The sequence below is a fragment of the Myotis lucifugus genome, unplaced genomic scaffold (genome assembly GCF_000147115.1).
Source record: "Myotis lucifugus unplaced genomic scaffold, Myoluc2.0 scaffold_91, whole genome shotgun sequence".
NCBI classification, from domain to species: domain Eukaryota; kingdom Metazoa; phylum Chordata; class Mammalia; order Chiroptera; family Vespertilionidae; genus Myotis; species Myotis lucifugus.
In genome coordinates, this window is record NW_005871139.1 from 85,921 (window position 1) to 110,696 (window position 24,776).

General features: G+C 41.3%; 1 protein-coding gene across 6 annotated transcripts in view; it reads left to right on the forward strand.

Annotated features, from left to right (window-relative positions):
- The window catches only part of ANO6 (anoctamin 6), a 172,895-nt gene that overhangs the window by 16,372 nt on the left and 131,747 nt on the right, over positions 1-24,776 (forward strand). For 4 of the 6 annotated variants that reach the window (XM_014458149.2, XM_023756272.1, XM_023756273.1 and 1 more), the window contains exons 1-2: positions 20,349-20,400; positions 21,843-21,902. The exons of 1 other annotated variant lie outside the window; for it this stretch is intronic. In XM_014458149.2, coding sequence (XP_014313635.1) covers positions 20,364-20,400; positions 21,843-21,902 — 97 coding nt within the window. In that variant the 5' untranslated portion in view covers positions 20,349-20,363. Of the gene's footprint in view, positions 1-7,587; positions 7,613-20,348; positions 20,401-21,842; positions 21,903-24,776 lie in introns of those variants that run through there. One more of the 6 variants, XM_023756270.1, reaches the window with a different exon arrangement.

Sequence of the window (24,776 nt, forward strand, 5' to 3'; positions counted from 1 at the left end):
CCCGGCTCTTGCAGCCCTGGCCCTGCCCCCCGCCTACATCCCCCTTGGTCTGGTGCTGCCCGCATCCGCATTCACGGCCACATACCCCTGGCTCCCCGGTTCCACAGAGCCCCCTGATCAGTTGTCCGCAGAGGGTGGCCTGGGCCTCCCTCTTTGGAATGATTGTGGAGCTCCCCCCCATTATTCTCCCTGCCTGCCAGTGACCTGGGCCTTCCTTTGAGGGGCGATCGTGGGGCCCCCCAACCAATCCCATGGCACCCGCCTTGGCTGGCCTGGCGCCAGTATGTGTCGTAGCGTGGTCGGTCGTTCTGCTGTTAGTCATTTGGTCAATTTGCATATTATTATAGATTGTTATTTAATGTTAAGCATACTGATACCTTGAAAAGTGGACTTTGAGAGCATTTTCTGTGGGCTTGACTTGGGGTGAATGAAGCACACAGGACGTTTCCCAGCTTTTTCATTCCCAATAAGGGGGCACTTGAAGAAGCTGATGATGACTCTGCCTTCCTTGGGCAAAGCATACAGGCAGTAACCAAAAATCATTTCAGCTGTTGGAAAATAGAGAGTAATTTGTGATTAAACAACCCAACTGCCTGGTGGTTGATGCATCTTATTTCCATAATTTTGAAGTTCACTGAAATAATTTGAACTCATTTCTTCTGGGGATCCATATTTATCCTGAATATAACCAGCAGTGTTATAAAGAAATTATTTAAGCAAATGTTACAGGGAAGTCTAAACATAAACACATCTATATCTCCAAAGATGTTTAATCATTTTTTAAAAATAAAGTCTACATGGGGGTATGTTCTCTCTTCCCATGACCAGCGCCAAAAGAGAAATGAACTGGTTCTTTGAGTAGAGGCGCTTGGGATTGAAAAATGAAATAAAGAGACAAAACACAAAAGTAGAAGAAGCTGGGACTGGGTGGGCTTCTGCCCTCTGATGGAGGGACAGACTGGGGGCCCAGCACCGGAACCACGTGTTTAATTTATACCCAAATACCAGGAAGTTACATCAGTTCTGGGCGGCCCAGCTGGTGGGCCTGATGAGCAGTCCTGGCTCCACCTCAGGGCCCCTCCCACAGGGCGGGGCCAGTCAGAGGGAGGAGAGTCCTATTCATTCCTGGTGCTTGGCTGGATTTACATATCAAAAACCCACTCCCTGGCACCTGGGCTTTGAAGAGTAGAACTGAGGCATTCTCACCTCTTGGTTAGATATGTCCCCAAGACAAGGCTGTGCCTACGTCTTGGGTTCAGTCAACATGAACTTAAAAGAAAGCCCATGGCACCTTCCCTGGCAGGGGGCCCTCCACAAGTCTAAGTGATGTTTTTAAAACTACCATTTTTATTAGCTACTAGAGGCCTGGTGCACGAAATTTGTACACGGGTAGGGTCCCTAGACCTGGCTGGTGATCAGGGCCAATCTGTGGGGTGACCGGCGGGGCGATTGAGGGGCTCCTGCTGGCACCCACCTTGGCCGACCTGGCCCCGCCCGCTCACCAGCTCCATCCCCTGCTGCTGCCGCTGGTTGCCTACCTCTGCAGGGCAATCGGGGGGGCCCCCCGCTGGCACCCGCCTTGGCTGTCCTGGAGCCTGCGGGCTGGGAGCAGCTCCTGCATTGAGCATCTGCCCCCTCGTGGTCAGTGCTCATCATAGCCACCAGTTGTTCGGTCGTTCCACTGGTTGTTCCGCCATTCGGTCAATTTGCATATTAGGCTTTTATTATATACTAGTGGCCCAATGCACAAAAATTCATGCAAGAGTAGGCCTTCCTTCCCCTGGCTGCCAGCACTGGTTTCCCTCTGGCACCTGAGACCCAGGCTTTGCTCCTGCCACTGGCAGGCCCCCAGGTCCCGGGCTTTGCTCTGGCCGCCGGCAGACACCCAGGACCCAGGCTTCCCTCTCCGGCCACCGGCAGGCACCCGGGACCTGGGCTGCTTCCCTCTGGCCCCGGCTACGTCCGGTCTAATTATCATATTGCACTTTATTATTATAGAGGATAATTTATAAGAAATGGCATATCTTCATTGTTTCCTAGACAGGGGCACATGCTGAAATTTGGCTGGCAGGCCATGTTTTCATTAAATACTCATTTCATAGCTATACCCAGGCCCATAAAGCTTAGTATTGTTGGAGCGCAAAGCCATAGAAGTGCACTTGGCCATAGTTTGTTACAGCTTTTACAGTTAATTAACCAGGAGTTAGTAGGAAAGCATTTATTTTATTTTAATAAAAAAAAGTACTATGTTGTGTTATTTCATTTCATTACATTTTCTATGTTATGGTTTGGTCATCAACATTCTTAAATATAAATATTGGCTCTGAGGGGCAAATTACAGTGAGGATGCATTCTTAATCTCTTCCTCTAAATTAGCTTTGGAAATTGTGGAAACCTTTATGCAAGGAAATTGTCATGGTTCCTGACTTATTTGAATGTTGATCTCTTTCTTTTGAGACTTCTTCAGGGAAAACACTAATTACTGTATTTTTCTTGCTTACTCTGCAGTAATGACATAATTGACACTGTTTGATTAAAAGTTTATCATGTCTGCTTTTTAAACTGGCTGTCCTTCCTTATCTGTCAATAAATTTCTTTGCTTTAATGATAGCAAGATGTGCTATAGACTGGCATAATGTATATTAAGATCCTTACAGGGAGTACGGAGCATTCTGTAACTCAGGCTATTTAATATCACATTTGTTTAATTGCATAAGTATTGTTTGCTTGCCAGAAGAAAATGAGAATATACAGAGAAAGAAAAAAAAATGACAGCACCTGATAATGTCTGTTAACATTATGGTTTATTGCAGAAGTGAAATAAAAAATATTTAACAGCCAGTATGGCACAGGCATCAACTAGTCAGAATAGACTCCGGCCTTACACAGCACATGCCACCTGGTTACCACTGGTCTCGGGTTGTATTCGCATCTGAATGGTTTCCCATACCTACATAGATAAGCTGTATGTTCTAAGAAATGAGCTTGCTTACCTTTGCCCCTCAAAAGTATCTGGAATGTTTCATAGACTGATTCTACCAACTTAAATCTACATATAAGAAGTAGAAGTTGAGGCCACAAAATTGAAAAATAAAATTATTTGTTTATGAATTTACTTTTGACTTGGCTTGTTAAACATAATGGTGGAAGATTTTTGTTTAGTAAATGTAAAATGATACGTACATCTTTTTAAAAGCAGAGCACATCTTAGGAAAAGGGTAGCCTCACAGAGTATCTTTGTCCTGCCCGTTCCCAGAGGGCTTTCCCCATGGAAGTCAGTGGGGGTCCGCTTTTCATCTTGCCACTGATTCAGTTGCAGAGAAGAGAGAAAAAGAATTCAGAAATCTTTCACATTTATACAGTTGTTCAAAAATAATGTATGTGAGGCATGTTGATGCCATCAATAACAACAAAATGTGAAATTGGGTTCCATGAAAGAAGCAGGTTTTAAACAGTTTAAGTATTGCTCTCAAGCTGCACATGATTACAAATTAAGAGATACACAATATCATTAGCATCCTGGATTTAGATGATTAACCTCTTACAACATTAAAACATAGAAATGTATAATTAAGGTGTGCCTTAATGAATGCGTCGTTAGATTACTTTGTGTCAGTTGTTATTTTGGTGATAAGTGAACACAGCATCATAGTTCCCTTATCTGTAAAACGAGAAGTTTAGATTAAAATATATCCAAGATTCCTCCCAGCTTGCTGATTTCGTAATTGTATATTAATAACACCTATAATGAGCTAGTAGTATTTGAGTATTTGCTTTACACTTTAAATTTTCAAAAGCTTTCCAGAACTTTCCATGTAATAATTTCAGAATATTCACCAATCTTAGGAGGGGCTTGATGGATGCTGAATGGTACAGACAGGAAAAGGCAGTAGGGAAAGATGCATGAGTTATAATTTGCTGAACCAGGGGAAGGTTGCTCCAGGATTCTAGAAACCCAAATTTGTCACAGCTTCTGAAGGTGGGCCGAGAAGTAGGGGGAAACAGGAGGACGGGGATGTTGTTGCTGCTCATTGCCTGGGAGGCAGGACCTGATAGATCCGTGGTCGGTAAACTGCGGCTCGAGAGCCACATGCGGCTCTTTGGCCCCTTGAGTGTGGCTCTTCCTAAGTGTAAGGAGTACCCTAATTAAGTTAATAACAATGTACCTACCTATATAGTTTAAAAAATTTGGCTCTCAAAAGAAATTTCAGTCGTTGTACTGTTGATATTTGGCTCTGTTGACTAATGAGTTTGCCGACCACTGTCTATCTAGATCATGGCTGTGACCCAGTGAAGATTATTTTCCTGTCCTATTTTCACACACCATCACAGTGTGGCGCAAACTGTGCACTTGGATGTTTTGATTGTATCTCCACTGTTTTTACTGTGATCTACAGGGAAACATTTAACTTGATGTGTTGTTTATTTATGGTCTTATTTTTGTAGCTGGTGCTATAGTTTACTGGAAACCTTCCAAGATTAGAGGCTACCATGAGAAGGAGCATCAACCTGAGTCAGCATACCCGGTCCAGCCCTCTGTCCACCCCACACTAGCCGGTGATTAATAATTGTCTTTTACATTTCACCAAGTCACGGGCAGATCTGACATTTTAACTATGGTTTGCTAAAAATACGGTTTTCTGTCAATTTAGGAAGAATCACCCAAAGCCATTTTTGGGTTGTTAAATGCGTTTTATTAGTCTTGACTAGTTGTGACTCCCAGTTCTAGGTGGTTGTGAAGGGGGCTTGATCTTGCAAATCCTTCTGACCCAGGTCTCTCTGTGACAGTCTTGACGTTATTGCATCTCTTCTTATGATCGGGATACCATCAATTCGAGTGTGCACGTTGTGCACAAATACATATGCACACATCCTGTAGACAGGGATGACAAAAGATGTAGATTTCCCATTATTGTGCCTTTCCTGGCTTCTCACACACTGCCACCGTAATCATTTCAGATCCTGGTGCTCTCCAAACCACATTTGCCTAAGGCAGCGAAGGCCATTTATTTTCATATCTGTCTGTTGGTACCTTGGAAGGGCTAATGTTTTTTATTTATTTGATTGTTACTACTCTTAATCATTACAAAAATCTTATTACTGCTCATATATAAATCAGGAAAAACAAATTTGATTTTTAGCATTCTAATGTGGTTAAAAAATTCATGAATAAAAGAAACTTCTTATGCAAATGTAAGCTACTGACAGAGAATAAATATGGGTATAAACGCTTGCTATTATAATAATCTTTTGACCTCAGCCATCCTTTATATAGCCCAAGTAATGACTGTTTGATATTTATTATAAAGCATATTAAGTCCCTTGATTAACTGAACCTTTCATTTCTCTTTTTTTGTTTCATGTAGCAATGAAAATAGATTGTTCTATTATCATTCTTGCCAGGAAATTTATAAAATATATAAAATTATTCATAAATGTATTTTAAACTGGAGAAATATTAATGTATTATTGGGTGTACTGAACAGAAAACATTTCTTTTCACATTTGAATGGCAGGCACATGATTATAAATTTACTTCCTACTGAATATTAATCATTAACTCCAAATAGCTGGTGGCTAAAGCTCTGAGAGGCAGCCAAGAGATGTAAATTCTTACCCTCATCATGGACTTTTGATGTGATTTTGATTAATATTTAAAATTGAGCGACCTCCGATTTAAAAGAAAAAAAAGAGTCATTTTCCTGAGAAATCCAAGGGCAGGATGGTCTCAAGATGGGTTATCATCCCTTCTGTTCCCCTCTTGGCTACTGTGATCTGGGCTCTCTTGTTCCTCCTCCTGCATATGACTTCCTTCTTGGTCCCTTGCTTCCTCTGCTCGACTTAAAACCCTGGTGTACTTAGCGTGCCAACCTCAGTCCACTTCTGTTCTCACTCCACTGTGCACATATTCTGAGGACATTCTCACTCATACTTACAGTTTATAGGCGCTTGCCTGTCCTTGGACTTCAGATGCCTCTCCAGGCCACCTCCCCTCTGTACCCCCTTCGCTCTCATTCACCTTGTCACCCTCCTTCCACTTGTTCTGTGACCTCTTTAGTCTGTTTCAGCACTGACTTCCCTGCACTCAGCAAGCTCCTAGCATGGAGTAGGCACTTGGAATGTGTCTGCTGATTTAATGCACACAGTTGAACTCATTATTCTCCCCACTCCCAACCCTAACTCTCTCTCTCTCTCTCTCTCTCTGAACAGTGCATCTATTTCCTGTGTTGTGTCTCTCAATGAACAACACCCACCATCCAGTCTCCCCTACCTCCTCTCTTGTCCAGCACTGCCCTGCTTCTTCTTTTGCTCCATCCAGTCTTTTAAAGTCTTTCTTCTGTGTGTTCTGAGTCCAGTTTTTCCCCTTCACCCAACATACCACTGCCTTGGTCCTAGGCTTTCGTGTATCTCACCTGGATTGTGGCCAGATACTTCAGCCTTCCAATCTGGTTTTCTCAAATCCATTCTTCATACTGTTGCCAGACTAATCTGTCCAGAGTATCTATCTGAACATGTACCCTCCTGAGGTTACGAGAAAACTGCAAACATTACTAGGACTGCAAAAAGATCCAAATGAACGCCAGGGGTTAACTGTGCTCCCTGTGTGGGAAGACAGTACAGTGAGGTGTTCGTGCTTTCCGGGTTTATGTTTTCGCTTTATTACAAGGCTAATCAAGAGCACAAAGCAGTTTTCTGAGAAAATTGGATAAAATTATTCACTTGTCTTATAAATTAAATGAGTGAGAATAAATGAAACTTGAAATGTAAGTGTATAGTCTTTGCAGTACGAAAACTTGGTGTTAAATCTCAGTTCAGCTACACATTAGCTGTGTGGACTTGCATAGTAGTACTAACCCCCACCCCTTCCCTATGTCTGTCTCTTTAAAATAGGATTACAATAGGAACTTTCCTTAAGAATTTTTGTGAGGATTAAATAACATGACAGAATGCCTGTGGTGTATTTAGCACAATGTCTGATACCTAGTAAATGCTTAATAAATATTAGCAGAATTAAAAGAACATGAAAATCATACACACAAACACGTTTATCTAACACAGAGATGAAAGAATAGTAATAGTGGTTGTCTCTATATGGCAGAGTTACAATTTTCCTCACTTGTGTCTTCATTCTCTACAATTATCATTTGTTACTTTTAAGTAGAAAAAAAATCTTTCAATGACTTCCCACCTTTACACAATAAATTCCAGCTCCCTTAGACCTCATTCAGTGTCCTCCTTAACCTCACCTCTCCTTACAGCCGCTTTCTGCCTACCTCTTTAGTCATCACGAATCCTGAGTTACTTTATTCCTTGCTCACATTCCTTCCTGTCTGCAAGCCTTGCTGCCTCCTCTGCCCAGCATGCCCACTCCTAACTTTGATTTATTGTTGCTCCTCTGTCTAAATTTAGCTTAAAAATCACTCATCCCATCAGGCTCAGCATTTGGATTTTCTGTGTTTAAATTATCTGGTTTTGTGTCTGCCTCCCTCTACAGAATGTTTTTCTCCAGAATGAGGACTTTACCAGAACCTGAAATACAAGATAATTAAGTTAGAGTCCCTGCCCTCAGGTTGCGTGTAGCAGAAGGAGAAAGGCATGTAAATGCATGAAGGTGATAAATGTTATAGGATCTCTGACACCAGCACCTGTAGAGCATAGTAGGGCAGAATCAAGGGTTCAGTTAGTTTCTCTGGGAGGGTGGGGATTTAGGGTGCAGAATGTTTTCATTCAAGAGGTGAGACGCTGCTGAATAGATGTTTCCTGGGCAGAAGACTTGGGGACAGTGTTCCAAGCAGAGTGTGGGAAAATGTCCCAGCATTCAGTATGGCGATGAGTTGAGTTTGAGGTGGGGTCTCCATGCTGCTTGGCACATAGACTCTCAGACCAAGGTGAACAGGGTTCCTGCTCCTCCTGGTAGCTGTCTTTGGGCCTCCGGGGTTTGTGCATCCCCAGAAGTTATGTACAATACCTTACGTTTATGTGCTTCCGAGAGGTTTTCTAGGAGAGGATCCTGAATTCCACCCGATTGTCCCAAAGTGTTGCACGGCCTATGAAAGGTTAAAACCACTCTTGACAGAGTGGGTGAGGTGAGGGGTGAAGGCTAGAAAAGAATTTGAAGGTAAACTGTCCCAGCTGCAGCGGGTGGGGTGCACCTGGGCATCCACAGGGCACTTATCTGCTGGAGCCACTAAGGGCCTGGTCACAAAGGGCAATTCTGTTCATGGTTCCAGCCAGCGTTTTCTAGCTCCTTTCAGCAAGCAGGCTCAGTCCTGCATCTTTTGTTTACTCCAGCTAAGCCAGTTCAGAGTTCTTTCCCTGGTAGTCAAAGCAGCTCTCCAGGTGGGAAACATTACAGGGTTGAAAGACAGGAGAGAATGGAAGCACCATATGTTTTCTTCTGAAACTAAATTGAAGAGGTGAATATGTGAGGAGGAGAAGAAAGCAAACACAGTAACCAAAGCAGGTCAGTGGCAATGCTGTTCAATAGGCTGCATTAAAAGATAGAAACAGCATCAACGCCCCCCCCCACCCCACCCCCCCGCCCGACTGTGTAGGGTCAGCTCATTCATTCCTCAGCCGCTGATGAAGAGATATGTGAATTATCTAACTCCCAGAGTCCTGCCCAGGCAGATCCTCTGCCCTGCTGTGCTGCTGTAGTAATACCCATACAGACCTTTGTTCTAGAACACATACCGCTGTGGTGTAACTGTGGATATCCTTTTCTTCCAAAGGCAAGACTGGCTTCTTTTTGAATGTCCAGCCTTTAGCGCTGGGCTCAGTTCATGTTTTTCAAAAGAATGAACTCCAGCTTTCTAGCCTGAAGATACTGGAATTCTTAGCTTAACATGCACAAAGGAAACCCCAAACTGCTGAAAATTTCCATTATCCTTTGCCCAGTGAGGCACTCAAGTGGAGGAGCTAATCAAGGAAGGGAGAGATCTGCAAAGATAAGGGCTGCTCTTTTGGAGGGATTTGGCAGGATGTGGAATCTGATGCCAGACACTCAGCTTGCTAAACAAATGTTGATAACCACAAGGCAAGGCAAAGGACAAAGGTTGTAGGAGCAGACGTGGAGGGCACTGTTGGTCACCCTGGGATCTGGCATCTGGCTCAGAGGCACCCCACCCCCCTCCTCCCCAGCTGCCACCCAAAGGCATGTAACCTTCAGAACCATAACGGTTAGTTTATTTTCCAGAGCTGTACTCTGGGATGCTCAGCTCTGTTCGAGGAAGTCAGAGGATCCCAGCTGACAGTGCGGGGTGAGCGTGCAGAGGGCTCAGAGGAACCACAGGCGTAAAGATTTAAAAATGGGAGAATGTTGAAGAAACTGAAGGGTGGCTTCATGATCTCAGGTCTCAGGTATTTGAAATTCACAGAGAATAGTGATTAGTGTTTTCCAGTTACTGGAGAACAAAGAACAGGAAAATTGTTTTGAACTGTATCATAAAGGCTTCTGAATTGGATGGGGTGAATGAGAAGATTGCTGAAACGATCTTCCTATACTCCTGTCATGTTAACTCTATTAGTTATAGATAGTTGGTCACTTTTAGCATTCAAGTCACTCCGACACTATTGTTTTCCCAGACTAGACACTTGATCTGGAGCAGGAAAGGGAAGGGAACTCGTGACACGGATTGAGCACCTGCTGCCAGCAGGCTCTGGGTTTCCTGCCTCCCTGAGTTGAAAACATCATCCCATTCAATACCCAAGGGGTAGGTATGATGATCCCCATTTATTTGTGGGGAACCAGACCAGGAGCCCTCAGGATGACAATCATAGGTGGCAATCCTGGGTCTGTATTTTGTGTTCCTTCAGTGCTGAATCTGTGTGACTCCAAAGTTCTGGCTTCTAATTTATCTGTAAATGGGATGAATTTAGTGTTTACAGAGGCTGTTTGGATGCCTCCCTCTCTGTGAGGCATTTCAGACGGGCCCGTCCCAGGTCCTGAGAGCCTTTCCCTCTAGAACAAGTGCACTTTTGATCCAGTTTGGCACTTGTATGTCCAAAACAACCACCTATTACCTCTCAGTCTGGATACAACATACTTATAGAGCAGAAAATCTGTAATGCATGCTCTCTGGCATAGCAAAAAGAAAAAGAAGAAAAATACGTTCCAATATAATAAAGATAAAATTTGAACTCCCACAGCATGCCTTTGGACTCTGCACAGGGAAGGCAAGCACAGATGTGTGTCATATACACGCACATCAGGATCATAGCAACGTGAACGGTCCCCATCCAGGTTAAAGCTGCTGGTGGCCAGACCTTCCTGTCCCTGATGTCTGCTGTGCCTCATCTGTTTCTGATTATAAGCGTTATATGCCAGCCATTGTGGATATTTTGGAAAATACAGAAAATTGCAGCTAAAACAAAATTTACCTCTAATGCTACTGCCCAAACATAAAACAAACATGAATACTTTAGCGTGCTTCTTTCCAGCTTTTTAAAAACACAGATGTAATTTAATATAGTTTAGACATATAGTTTCCTGCCTTTTCACTTACCTTGCCTCATAAGCATTGTGATAAAATACACGTAACACAAAATTGACCATTTTACCCATTTTCAGATGTACAATTCAGTGACATTGAGTACATTATTCACAGTGTTGTACAACCATCACCACTATCCATCTCCAGAACTTTTTCATCATCCACATTCCCTATACTTAAAATAGTTAAGTTAAAAATGCTTCACAGACCACATTTAATAGTGGTGTAATACTTCACCATATAGTATTTACTTGAAAGCATTTCTCGCAAACATTCAACAGGTAACTTATTTTGTGATCCCTGCAAGGTAGATTTTATGGCTAAGGCAGTGAACAAAACATGGTTTTTGCCTTCTGGGACCTTAAATCTGGTGGAGGAAATGGCCATCAGCAGGCAGTGTGAGTCCTGGAGAGCATGTAGTAGGAGAACCTTGCAGTATAATTTCCATGATCATTTATTGATTATTGCACATCTCGTGTGTAGCAGATTTTTTTCCTTTTATAAAGAATGCGAGATATTTGTAGGTATAAATATATGTTCACATTTCAGATTATTTTATGAAGATGGCAAAAAAAAGTGTCATTACTGGGCTACTCATTGTACAGGGGCAGTCGGGGTGTGCTTTTGGAATGCTGGTTATCGATACCCACGGTGCTGTTTGCTGCCCCCAAACATTTTCTTTGCCTTTTACACCTGATGAGCTCTACTAACCTCTTTTTATAAATGTGTATCTAATTTGCATTGAGCAGGATTGTGGGAAGAGCAAGGGAGGGAAGAGACAAGGGATCCTGGCCGAGGTGGACACTATGTCACAAGTATCCTGTCAACTGCCCAGCTGTTTGTACATTTCCAGGCTCTGGTTTGACCCCTGCTTTAGGGCTGTGCTCCAAGTGCATGCAGACTGAGGACTGAGCGTGGCTCCCTTCTGTGAAATTCCAGGCGTGGGAACTCGAGGCCCTTTGTGAACTAAAAGTAGCCTCAAAAAAAAAGTATGTTTATCATTTAAACAGAAACTCCATCTATTATCAGAGCAGGAAGAGACTTCTGAGTGTCACACAATCTCCTCTGCTCAGATGGAGATTCTGAGGCTTACAAAGCTAAGAAATATTCTGAAGGAAACCAGTTGGATAAACATCAAAGAGGGGTTAAAACTCAGGTCTCTTGATTTATCTGGTGGTCACCCCATGACCTGCCCCAGGTTGTCTTGGCCTTTGTTCTTCTGTTTACAGGAATTCATTTCTTCTTTTCACTTTTAAATCCCTGATTTTATTCGCAGCTGTTTGGTTCCATGATGGTACTCATTTTCAGTGTTGAACACCATACTCGTGCTGGCTAATGTCTGTCAGCCATCATCGCGTTATGCCAGTGTGTTGCATGCCTATTCCATGTTTGTCCTTAGCCTATTAATTTGTTTGACTTCGGACTGCTCTCTTTATCTTGGCCCCATTGGTGACTGGAAAGTTTCTGTTGACTGTGGCCAAAGTAATCAATAATGTCTTATTTTGCTCCCTTTGCTCTCTTCTTGTTAGTCCCTTTGGGTAATTTTGTTGGGTTTTGTATTTTTTTAAATTAATTTTAAGAGGTAAGACACCCTCCGGTGATACAGTAAATGTGAAAACCTGGTCCAGGGCCAAAGAGGAAACAGTTTTTAAATAGATCATTGGTGTTGAGAATAGGAATATTAGCACAGATTTCTGATGTATTCATTTTGTGATAGCGGGTAGATAATGGTTGGTAAAGCTTTACCATGGATACATGTGACTATCTTTATGTAAATGTGTATAAACTATTTTTATGTGTAGTCAATCTTCTTTCTAAGATCAAATTTACAAAAAGAAAAAAGTTAGCATTGTTTTGTGTTAAAGTGCCATTATCTTCAGTAGAACTTTATGTCTACATAATGACTCTAAATATAGGACCATGGACCCCTGATAATAATTAGAAAAAGGAACTTAAAAAGCAGAGCATCAAATTTGGTCTGAGGCTGTCAACCCCAATAGGAAGTGGTTGTTAGGCAGTTGAAAAATCCTATAGCTTAGTTTCTATACAATTTCTGATAATCAGAATCTCAAAATAATTCAGGTCCTTTCATTTATGAGAGAAAGGAACAATTTCTCATTTATCTTGAGTCTTTTATGTTCATAATTTCATCCTTAATGAAAAAGGCAGTGGCATTTTCATTGTGAAAATAGTTTTCCTGAATTTATACCTGAGTCTGTTATTGCAGTGTTTCAAACCCAATTGGCATTAGCCTGGATAGTTATTTTTATACAAAAGCAACTTAAATTTGATTTTGGAGTGTCTTAATTTTAAAGGTCATTTCTGACATCTGTTCCTCCTGTGTTGGGTCTACTGAATGGAAGTATTAACCAAAGATCTAAGGAATAGATATAGCAAACTCCACTTCCCAGAAAGATGGGTAGCCACTGCCATTCGTATTCAGAGGACTTGAGAGCCCAAAGAGACACACCCTGGCTATCATCATGACAGCTATGTTTTTTAAGTGCCCAGCAGGCCATGTGTTATGTTCCATTTGGTATTCATAACAGCCCTGTTAAGAGAGGCTAGGGTGATGCCCATTTTCCAGATTAGGAAACTGAGATTTTTCTCAACTAATCATCTGGTTAACATCCTGATGCCCCGTGATTGATTGGTTTTTGTCATTCTCATCACCCCTGCTCTATTCTGAACACCACAGCTGGTCCCATCCATGTTCTTTATAACATTATTCTTCTGAAACTCTTTTAAGATTCCACCCTGCATAGGGATAAAGCCCAAACTTCAGTATATTCAGGTTGGCTCTATTTCTTTAACCTTATAGCCCTATATCCCACAACCTTCTTCTTTTTAAATTTTTTTTATCTTATTATTTTTTTAAATTTCTTTATTAAGGTATTACATATGTGCTCTTATCTCCCCATTGTCCCCCTACCCCCCAACTCATGGCCTCACCCCCCTGTTGTCTGTGTCCATACAACCTTGTTCTAAGAACATGCAGTACATACCTACCCTAAGGTGATTGATACTGTGTACTTTCCAACCTGTTCCTCTGCCCCAGCATACCTTCTTTGCCAAGCACTCTGCTAGAATCTTAGGGAGACAGTTCTTGCCTTCAAAACTTTATGCTTAGTGGCAAGACAAACCTGGGCATAAATCACTTCTCCTTATGTAGTTATTACAGTATTATTGACTATATTCTCAGTGCTGTACTTTACATCCCATGACTGCTTTTTAACTATCAATCCGTACTTCTCAATCCCTTCACCTTTTCACCCAGTCCCACAACCTCCCTCTCCCTTTCTGGTAATCATCAGCCTGATCTCTGTATTTATGAGTCTGTTTCTGGTTTATTTGTTCATTTATATTATTCATTAGACTCCACATATAAGTGAAATCATATGGTATTTTGTCTATCTCTGACTGACTTATTTCACTTAGCATAATACCTTCTAAGTTCATGCTGTTGCAAAGGGTAAGATTTCACTCTTTTCTTTTTTATTAACCTTAATTTTCAACTTAAAAGCCTTCAAATTGTTTTGAAACCAGTGATGACTGACTAAAGCAATGCAATGAAATGCATTTAGGTTTCACCTTTTTCAAGTAAAGGTTTGAGGCAATTTCCAGCCAAAAACATGCATTAATAAAATTAACAGGTTAGAAATTAAAAAACAACAACAGCAACAGTACCCAAGAAAAAGAAAACAGCAAATATAACTATTCCATGCTTTATGATTCTCAAGATTGCTGTGAATGAGTTGTCAGCACTGCCTTGGTATTCCTGGCAAAGTATAATTGTTCTCATTATCACACAAAAATAGTAAACCTCTACCTATGAAATGACGTAGAAGAAGCCCACATTTTCTTTCTTTTGTTAATAGTAAGATCAAGGCAGGGTCAACATTGATCTCTGCCCTCTTTGGAATCCTGAAGCGCTGCGTGTGCTAATCCAAGTGCTACCCAAGACCAGCAGCCCTGGTGTCACCTGGCAGCTTCTTAGAAATGGAGACTCTTAGTCCCCACCCCAGACCTGCCAAGTACTATTGCATTGTGTGTATGTACCACCACTTTTTTTTACCCATTCATCTATTGGTGGGCACTTGGGTTGCTTCGATAGCATGGCTATTGTAAATCCTATATAATAAAAGGGTAATATGCAAATTGACCCTCACGGCAGAATGACTGGTTGCTATGATGCGCACTGACCACCAGGGGGCAGATGCTCAATGCAGGAGCTGCCCCCTGGTGGTCAGTGGGCTCCCACAGGGGGAACTTTGCTCAGCCACAAGCCGGGCTGATGGGTGCAAGCGCAGTGGCGTCGGTGGCGGGAGCCTCTCCTGCCTCCTCAGCAGTGATAAGGATGTCCTACTGACGGGAAGCAGGCCTAAGCCACAGTCAGACATCCCCCGAGGGCTCCTGGGCTGCCAGAGGGATGTCTTACTGCCAGCTTAGGCCTGATTCCCTGGGGAGCGGGCTTAAGCTGGCAGGTGGACATCCCCCGAGGGTTCCCTGACTGTGAGAGAGTGCAGGCCGGGCTGAGGGACCTTCCCCCACTCCAAGTGCATGAATTTTCATGCACTGGGCCTCTAGTAACTCTACAATGAACATAGAATAGGGATGCATACATCTTTTTAAATTAGTGTTTTGGTTTTTTTTCAGATAAACCCCCAGAAGTGGAACCATTGGGACATAAGGCAATCTCGTTTTTAATTTTTTGAGGAACCTCCATGCTATTTTCCACAGTAGATGCGCCAATCTGCATTCCCACCAATAGTGTATGAGGGCTCCCTTTTCTCCACATCTTTGCCAATACTTGTTGTTTGTTGATATATTGATGATAGCCATTCTGTCAGGTGTGAGGTGATATAGTTCATTATGGTTTTAATTTGCATATCTCCAATGATTAGTGACATTGAACATCTTTTAATATGTCTATTGGCCTTCTCTTCAGAAGAATTTTGGTTCTTTGCCCATTTTTAAATTGTGTTGTTTGTGGTTTTTGGTGTTGAGTTGTCTGAATTCTTTATGAATTTTGGATATTAACCCCTTATCAGATGTATCATTGGTGAATATGTTTTCCCATTCAGTGGGTTGTCTTTTTATTCTGTTGATTTCTTTTGCTGTGCAGAAGCTTTTTATGGGGAACACTTTGTAAAGTATATAAATGTCTAACCACTGTTCTGTACACCTAAAACTAATACAAAAAAATATTTAATAAATAATGGGGAAAAACTTTTTAAATTTTTTAATTAAAATATCGGCAAGTTAAATGAAAATGATGTAAAAAAGGAAAAGGGGGTTACAGTATTTCTATTAAAATAATCCTATTCACATATTTTTTTAAATGACTTCTCCTTTACCTTTATTACAATTCTAGATTGGTGTAGAGCTCTTGCCCTTGGTGGGACTTTCTCTAATTACTCAAGGCAGATCCTGCCTTCCTCTGAAAGCAGCCTGAGCTGGCATGTTCAGGTTTTGATCTTCTTTTCCTGTGATTGGATCTTAACCCACTCTGGTTATAGACTCCATAAGCAAAGTTGGGATTTTAATGTATCTTTGATCTTTAAACTCTCATATTTAAAGGGAAGATTGATTAATTTGTAAAAATCCATAAAATTTTGCAAAGAAAATTTTAGCCTTGGACTACCATACTTTTGATGCATTGTATTGTGCTCTGAGACCACACGTGTTAAAGTATAAAATATTAGGCTGGCACACATATATAGCATGTCATTTATTTTTCTGGATGTTTAAACCCTGGTGCCAAGTCTTTTTAAAAAATCAAGTTATTAATATTAATACACCTTCCTTTTCATTAGTTATCAGCATGAGAAGAAAGCCTTTTGAATATAAGCCAAGCCTTAAAATGGCACTAATAAATAAAGTATCCTGGGCTCTAGCCCTTCACGTTGTGGGGTTTGTTAAAATGACCATAAAAAAATAAATGGCGTGAGCAGAAGAGTCCTGAATCAGGAAGTAGGAAACCTGTTTTAGTCCTGGCTGCATCCCTTAGCAGGTGACCTGAGGTCATCAGAAGTACCATGAGCTCCGAGGAGACCATCTGCATCATTGCGGACACAGCGGGTTTCTGACCCAGCAAAGACTCTTATGGGTGCTTCTCTCCATGACGTTAGGTGAATTTTACCCATGTATTTATTTATATGTTTTGTTAGTTGGCTAGGGCTACTGTAACAAAACACTCACAGACTGATTGGTTTAAACAGCAGAAATTGATTCTCACACAATTCTTGAGGCTTTACTAGTTGTACTGGTTAATAATGCGAATTTTGTAATCAAAGAAAACACGGTAATTTCAAGAGAAACATCAAAAGTGCTTTATTCAAAGTAATGTCCATCACTAGCTACACATTTCCCCCATCTTTCAGGCGATTTGTGGATACTGTCCCAATAGAACTTTTCTTGTTTTGAGGCAAATCATTCAGAGACCCAATTTTCCACTTCGTATGTTTTGAAGTGCTGCTCAGAAAGTGTGTGTGCCATCAATTGGAACAAGTGGTAATCTGAAGGAGCAAGGACTGGTGAATACGGCGGGTGGATTAATACTGCCCAGGCAAGATCTTTTAATGTGTCTTTAACTGGTTTTGAAGTGTGTGATGGTGCGTTATCATGAAGCAAAATTACTTTGCCGTGTCTTCTGGCATATTCTGGTCGTTTCATGATCAAAGCATGATTCAAATTGATTTTTTGTTGTCGGTAGCGATCAGTATTAATGGTTTCACCTGGTTTTATCAGCTCATAATACACCACACCTTCCAGATCCCACCAAACGCAGAGCATTGTCTTCTTTCCAAAGCAATTTGGCCTTGTAGTCGATGTTGATGGTTGACCTGGATCAACCCATGATTTTGTGCATTTGGGATTCTCAAAATAAATCCACCTTTCATCGCCAGTCACAATTCGATGCAGAAAAGACTTTCTTTCGTGCCATTGAAGCAACATGTACTGATGACTTTTTGGTTTTCCATTTGTCTTTCATTCAGTTAATGTGGCACCCATTTTCCTTCCTTTAAAATCTTCCCCATTGTTGTAAATGATCAGAAATTGTTTGCCAAGCAATGTTTAATCTTTCTGCAAGTTGTTTTTGAGTTTGGCACGCATCTTCATCCAATAATGCTTGTAATTGTTGGTCTTCAAACTTTTTTGGTTGACCTGGACGTTCTTTGTCTTTCACATCGAAATCATCACTTTTAAAGCATTTAAACCAGTGTTCATGAGTATCTTGAGATGGAGCACGTTCACCATAAGCTTCCCAACGTATAGAATAACGTTTTCTTCATTATAAAGTAATGAATTAAAACTTCCCACAAGTGCTCTTTTTTTGGCACAAAATTTGACATTTTTAAGCATAAAAAAATCTATGATGTTAACACCTTCAGCAAATTTGACATAAGAAGTTTTGAAGCTTGCTGTCAATACAACAAAACAGCATACATATTGCCAGAAGCCAGTTCCAGCATGTCAGCAGGGCTGAATCATCTCGAGATGGCTGAGGGCATTTCCCCAAACCTGAAAAGGATGCATAAATGATTGCTTGCTGCCAGACAGCTCAGGGCATTTCAATCTACATGTTATTGCCTTCTACTGGCCAAACACCTGAACAGCCATAGGCAGTTCCCCAATCTGACAATGGATTGTGTATACAAAACCCTACCCTTTGATTTGTATATCTCCACCTTGCTTTAGGACAAATTGTGTTAATAAATAGCAAGGGGTCCTGAGACAAGGAGAACTTAGTTCCTTTAGCTAACTCTTCTCTGACTCCCCATAATACCTTTCAAAATTATGTTTCATCTCTGGACTCTTGATTAATTTATGCATAGCCCTTCTCCAGATTACTGAACCCTTTTAGGTGCTGGATTAAGACCACTGGTGTTAACATATCAAATCGCATATATGTCAACATATGTGTAATTCCATCTGTTGAAAAAAAATCCTCGTTATTAACGTACACCTAGTAAGTCCAAGGTCAGGGTGTTGGCACATTTGGTTTCTTCTGAGGCCTCTCTCCTTGGCTTGCAGAAGCCACCTTCTTGCTGTGTTCTCATACGGTCTTTCCTGTGCTCATCCCTGGTGTCTTTGCATGCATCCGTATTCCATGTTCTTAAAAGGATGCTGATCAGATTGGATTAGGGCCCACCCTAACGGCTTCATTTTAACCTCATGGCCTCTTTGAAGGCCCTGTCTCCATATACAGTTGTATTCTGAGATACTAGCAGTTAGGGCTTCAAGTTATGAATTTTGAGGAGACCCATTTGAGCCTATAACATCTATTTAAAATAGCATTCTTTGTTTTGAATTATATATAAAGAAACTTGTATAAAGGAGAAACCGAAAATAGCCTTCTACCCACTTAATGCCTGTTATTAAAAGGAGGAGGATATAAGTACATGAAAAGATAATTAAAACTGTACTAAAGGGTATAAAAGGCAAAAATAATACTCTCCTGGCCCTCCCTTCTTCACTAAGGCAACTTCTTTCAACACCTTTATATCGATGTTTGCTATACAGGCAGCAGGCACATTTTTTTCGTGTCTTAATGTATCATACAGAGTACAGATAACTCCGTATTCTGCTCATGCTCTCTGTTGGCCTTCTTTTAAAAGGCTGCACAGTATTCCATTGTGTATGTATCAGATTTTAATTTAACTAGATTTAACTAGTCACCTATTCATGGGCATTTAGGTTGTTTCCAGGTTCCCTCCTCTTTGCTCCTCCCCCACCACTCCACACCACCGCCACAATTGCAAGCAATAGAGTTGGATTCCTTTTTAAAAAAACCATGATCAAAAGAATAGTGAGGAGCCACCTAACAGAAATAACTAGCCCAGTGATGGCAAACCTTTTGAGCTTGGCGTGTCAGCATTTTGAAAAACCCTAACTTAACTCTGGTGCCGTGTCACATATAGAAATTTTTTGATATGTGCAACCATAGTAAAACAAAGACTTATATTTTTGATATTTATTTTATATATTTAAATGCCATTTAACAAAGAAAAATCAACCAAAAAAATGAGTTCGTGTGTCACCTCTGACATGCGTGTCATAGGTTCGCTATCACTGGACTAGCCTCCTATTTGGGGGAAGCCAGCCTTTGTTTTTCTCCTTTCTGTGTATTGGTCTTTACCAGAGGTGTTGGGAAAGGTGTTGTGGGCTTTCTTACCTTCCCAGACCTGACCATATGCCAGTGCATACCTCTCCTTCCTGGCTTCCTTTGGCGGCATTAGCTCATCTCTATCGGGCAATCCTTCCTCTTCAGGAGGAAAGGTCAGTTCGAATCATTAACAAGCGTAGACTATTTTTGTTAAGTAGAACAGCTTTTTTTCTAAGAATTGCTGTTTCCACGCCCAGGGCGCGCATGAACCTTCCCTGGCTGCTTCCGCCCTTTGGAGAGGGGCCAGCTTGCTAATGGAATGTGAGCAGTCTTGCTGCTAATGAAGATTTACAGTTGAGTCAGGGATGCCTGGCGCTCCTTGGATCTGCAGACCCTCCCAGCTAACAGTGCAGCTCTGCGATGGTGCAGTGCAGTGCAGTGCGGAGGTCCCAGTCCTGGGCTCCCAGCCCTCCCTCCCTCCCTCCCCAGGCCCTACCGCTTCGCCACAGGTATCATCTGGCATTGTTTTATAAGCTGCAGATGTTCTCTTCTCTGCTGAAGAATTACTTTCATTTCTGACTCCTTTTAGGAAATGAGGCAGTCTGTCAGAGGTGTTTCTTCATTTCCAGACCCCCCCGAGAGTTCCTTTCCTCCTGGGATTTCTAACCACATGTGGGCCGCGCTTCATTTACCCAGATGTGAGGAACAAGAGGAATGACCAGTCCTCTTCTAAAGCAGCCCTGATGTCCCCGTGGAACCCAATGTGGAGGCCCCGAATTAGCTTGTGCTTTTATTCATGTAAATATTTCTGAGGCTTTCGTTTCATGAGGCCTGTAGACGTGCTGTGTGTACAGGCTTTGGTGCAGAAAAAGTATAATTTAGCAACAGATTGAAAAGGTAGTCTGGAGTGTTTCTAATTACTGTTTGGTTAGTTCACTGTTACCTAATGAGAGGATTTAAGTAACCATGGGGGTAGGGAATGTAATGTTCATATTGTAGTCAACCATGCAAATCAAATTCTAAGTGTTGCAGAGAAGGCACCATGGAGCCAGTTTATAGATGTGTTCCATTGAATGTTAAATTTAGAACTGAGAGCATTTGGTAACAGGCTTCTTCTGCCTGTCATTCACCACCAAGAATTATGCACGTGTCCAAAACCAGCTCTACTTTGTGGTACAACCCCATTTAAAACGCATCGGTGGCCTCTGGCATTCAGGTCATAAAAATATGAGTTAAATGCTAACTTATTTCCTTTACCATATTGCATCTATAGCTTTAAGCATCCACATTTCGTTAGCACATTGGATTAAATCCTTAGGCTTCTCTGGATTAATGTGTTAAAGTCTTTTCAGTTGATTAAAAAAACTATTAATTTCAGACAAGAATGAGAGAACAAGACCTTAGGAGCTTTCCTTTGCTTCCTTTTTTCCTCCTCCTTCAGGGGCCATAATTGGAAACCGAAGTACCAAGAGGGCCTGGAAGAGTGGCTCTCAGCCTTGGCCTCGCCTTGGAATTGGCCTGGGGACATTAGAACATACTGATGCCTGGGCCCAGAGATTCTGGTTTAATTGTCTGGAATGCAGTCTGCACTGGGATATTTAAAAGCTCTGCAGAGGAGGTGATGGTGCACTGTTGTTTGAGAGCCACGGACATAGATGTCTGGGACTTAGGAGGTCACTGCATTCAGTGGTCCTCAGCCTCAGTTGCAGACTGGTGTTACCTGGAAAGGTTCTTAAAGAAACACTGGTGTCCCACTAATTGAAACCATATTTCTAGGGGAGGGAGCTCCTAGATCAGTAATGGTGAACCTATGACACGCGTGTCAGAGGTGACACACAAACTCATTTTTTTGGTTGATTTTTCTTTGTTAAATAGCATTTAAATATATAAAATAAATATCAAAAATATAAATCTTTGTTTTACTATGGTTGCAAATATCAAAAAATTTCTATATGTGACACGGCACCCGAGTTAAGTTAGGGTTTTTCAAAATGCTGACACGCTGAGCTTAAAAGGTTCACCATCACTGTCCTAGATGATGGTTAGAAAGCTTCTAGATGATTCTTATGCACAGCAAGGGATAAGGTCAACGGGCATATCTCACAGAAAAGGAAAAATGAGAGCAAGAAGGCCACACGGTTTGCTCAGGTTGTTGTGGAGGCAGGCCTGGGGCTCCAGCTGGTCTTGCTGCTGCTGACACTGCCTCCTTGTATATTGATTAATGCCTCCTCATCCTTCAGGTGATGTTCCCGCCTCCAAGAGGCCTTTTCTGAGAACTCAGACTCACCCGTCCGGTCTGGGTAAGATGCCCTCTTTATTTGAACCGCACCCTTCCTTATCTGTCCCGGGTGTCAGTCACCTCCGGGGGACAGAGCCTGAATCTCTCTTATTCTTTCTGGAACTTGCTGGCATGTCATTGAGTCCCAGGCACTGTTGGTTGTATTGAAGTTCCCTAACTTTTATTCATCAGTTAGTCCACATGGATTGCTTTAAAAGAAATCCATTCCCATATGCTAGCTTCTGAAAGCAAAAGTTATTTTTTTACCTGTCAACAGCCCACTATACTGTGGGTCAAGGTCTCATACCCAAGGACTTCCTACCCCTGCCTTCCAGGAGAGGGCTTTTGATGACAAAATAATGAAAAGAAGATTTAACTCACTTTATGTGTTGCTCAAAGTACTTAAAACAGCCAGGATCTTTTGAGTAACATACAAATGTGTATGTCATAAACAGAAAGGAACGTGTGGATGAAAATGTGTCTGAAGAAAAATAATGCAATTTCATGAAAATATGTGTTAAGGACTGAATGACTTATTTTACCATATTTCATATATAACTGAGTAGCCACATTGAGTTAGCATAGTTGAGTTAAATTCTTGAGCTTCTCTGGATTAACATGATAAAGTCTTTTCAATTGAGTTTTAAAAACTATGAATCTGTCATCCCAGTTTACCTAAGGTTATGCTTAGCCAGGGTCTTATTTTTATTTGAAAAATATGTTTTGGATGGTTACTCTTGTAGCTGCAACAGAGTTTTGTCTCAGAAAGCAGTTTGCAGCCAGTATCTCTTCACTTTACAGATAGCCAGCAGGCTCCACAGAGGGGTCACCGGAAGTAGCTGTTTTCTTGTTTGGAGAATTCAGAGTTAAAAGTTTTTGGAGCCAAGACTGCAAGCTGGGCAGTATTGTAGGGTAGTCGTTTAAGATGTTGCAGACAGGAGAGAATGATGCCCAGAGTGTGTGAGAACATTATGAAGTCTTTCTAAGATTTTGTAGGTTTGTGCTTTATGATTGGGAGTCTTCATGTCCCAGGTAAATGGCAAGGTGTCAGCATTTAAGCAAAGCAACCACTTATCAGGGGAAATCTTCCTAAAACAAATATTCTTAAAAGTTGCAGGAGAACGCTAATCCATTGAGCTGGAGGGATGTGCACAACATTTTTATATTAAAATAACTTTGAGTGTAAGACCGAAACTGTAAAACTCCTAGAAAAGATAGGTGGTAAGCTCCTCGATAGAGGTCTTGGCGAGGATTTTTTTAATCTGACACCAAAAGCAGAAGCAAAATTAAGTAAGTTGGACTGCGTCATACTACAAAGTTTCTGTGCAGCAAAGGAAACCAATAAAATGAGAAGACAACCTACTGAATGGGAGAAAATATTCACAAATCATATCTGGTAAGGGACTAATCTCCAAAATATATAATCATAAAACTCAATAGTACAAGAAAAAATAACAATGTAATTAAAAATCTGAATGGACACTTTTCCAAAGAAGACATGCAGGTGGCCAACAGGTACATGGAAAAATGGTCAACATCACAAATCATAAGGGAAATGCTAATCAAAGCCACAATGAGCTATCACCTCACACCTGATAGAATGGCTGTTATCAAAAAGAAAAGACATAACAAGAGTTGGTACAGATGTGGAGAAAAGCGAACCCTTATGCACTGGAGGTAGGATTGTAAATTGGTGTAGCCACTATTGAAAACAGCAGATATTCTTCAGAAAATACAAAATAGAACTTTCATATGATCCAGCAATTCCATTTGGGTATTTATGGAAGAAAGTGAAAACTAACTAGAAAAGATATATGCACCCCCATGTTCATTGCAGCATTATTTACAGTAGCAAAGAAATGAAAAAAAGCTTTTCATTGATGATTGAATGCTTAAGAAAATGTACATATATAATGGAATATTACTCAGCCATAAAAAAGAATGAAATCCTGCCATTTGCGACAACATGGATGGATCTCCAGGGCATTATACTAAGTGAAATAAGTCAGAGGAAGACAGATATGTATGATGCCTCTTATATGTGGAATCTGAACTACAACAAACCACACTTATAGATACAGAGACCAAATAAGCAGTTGGCAGAGGTGGGGGGCAGAGTATTGGGAGGAAGGGGTGAAGGAGGTATAAATGGCATTAAAATATCTGTTACAGATGCATGACATAACACAAAAAATAGCTCTATGTTGTGGAGTAAAGTGCAACGTTTTTGTGACTTTAAAAAAAATGAGAAAACTGCCTTCCAGTTTCTCCTTTGTTGCTATTTGGATACAAAATTAACAAACCAATAAAAGTTTTTGCTAAGTAATCTACTTCTATTATCCTAATTTCAGCAGCTCAGCAGTATATTCTGGAAGAGGAGAAAGAGGGAGGAGGGTTTATTGACTAAGAAAGGCATAAGGGTCAGTGGATTCACCCAGGTTGTGCCATAGGATCTTTATGACTACCCTGCACATTAGGCCTATTCACACCGATTTCATCGTGTGAGGAGGTACATGTGCACTTGTCCACTAGGGAGCAGGTCTGTCTGATTCCAGAGTCTGTGTTTTTTTCACCAAAGGTGGCCTCTTATGTTATGAGAGTAGCAATGTCTCCAGAAGAGATGTTGTTGATTATGAGTATTTACCATGCTGATAGAGGAGGGCTGACTCTTGCTCCTCTTAGGGTTTATTTACCACCAATAAAATTAACATTTATAAACGTCTATGAAACAGTTAAAAGCATTTCCCCTTCATATCCTATAAAGTTCTGACTTTAAAAATGACATGCTATTATTGCAATGGTGTCATTGTCGGGCATTAAAAGGAAGGAAAGGAATAGTCAGCAATGGCCATTTTTGTTCAGAAGACATAGAGCATCAGGTAGGATTCTGTGCTCT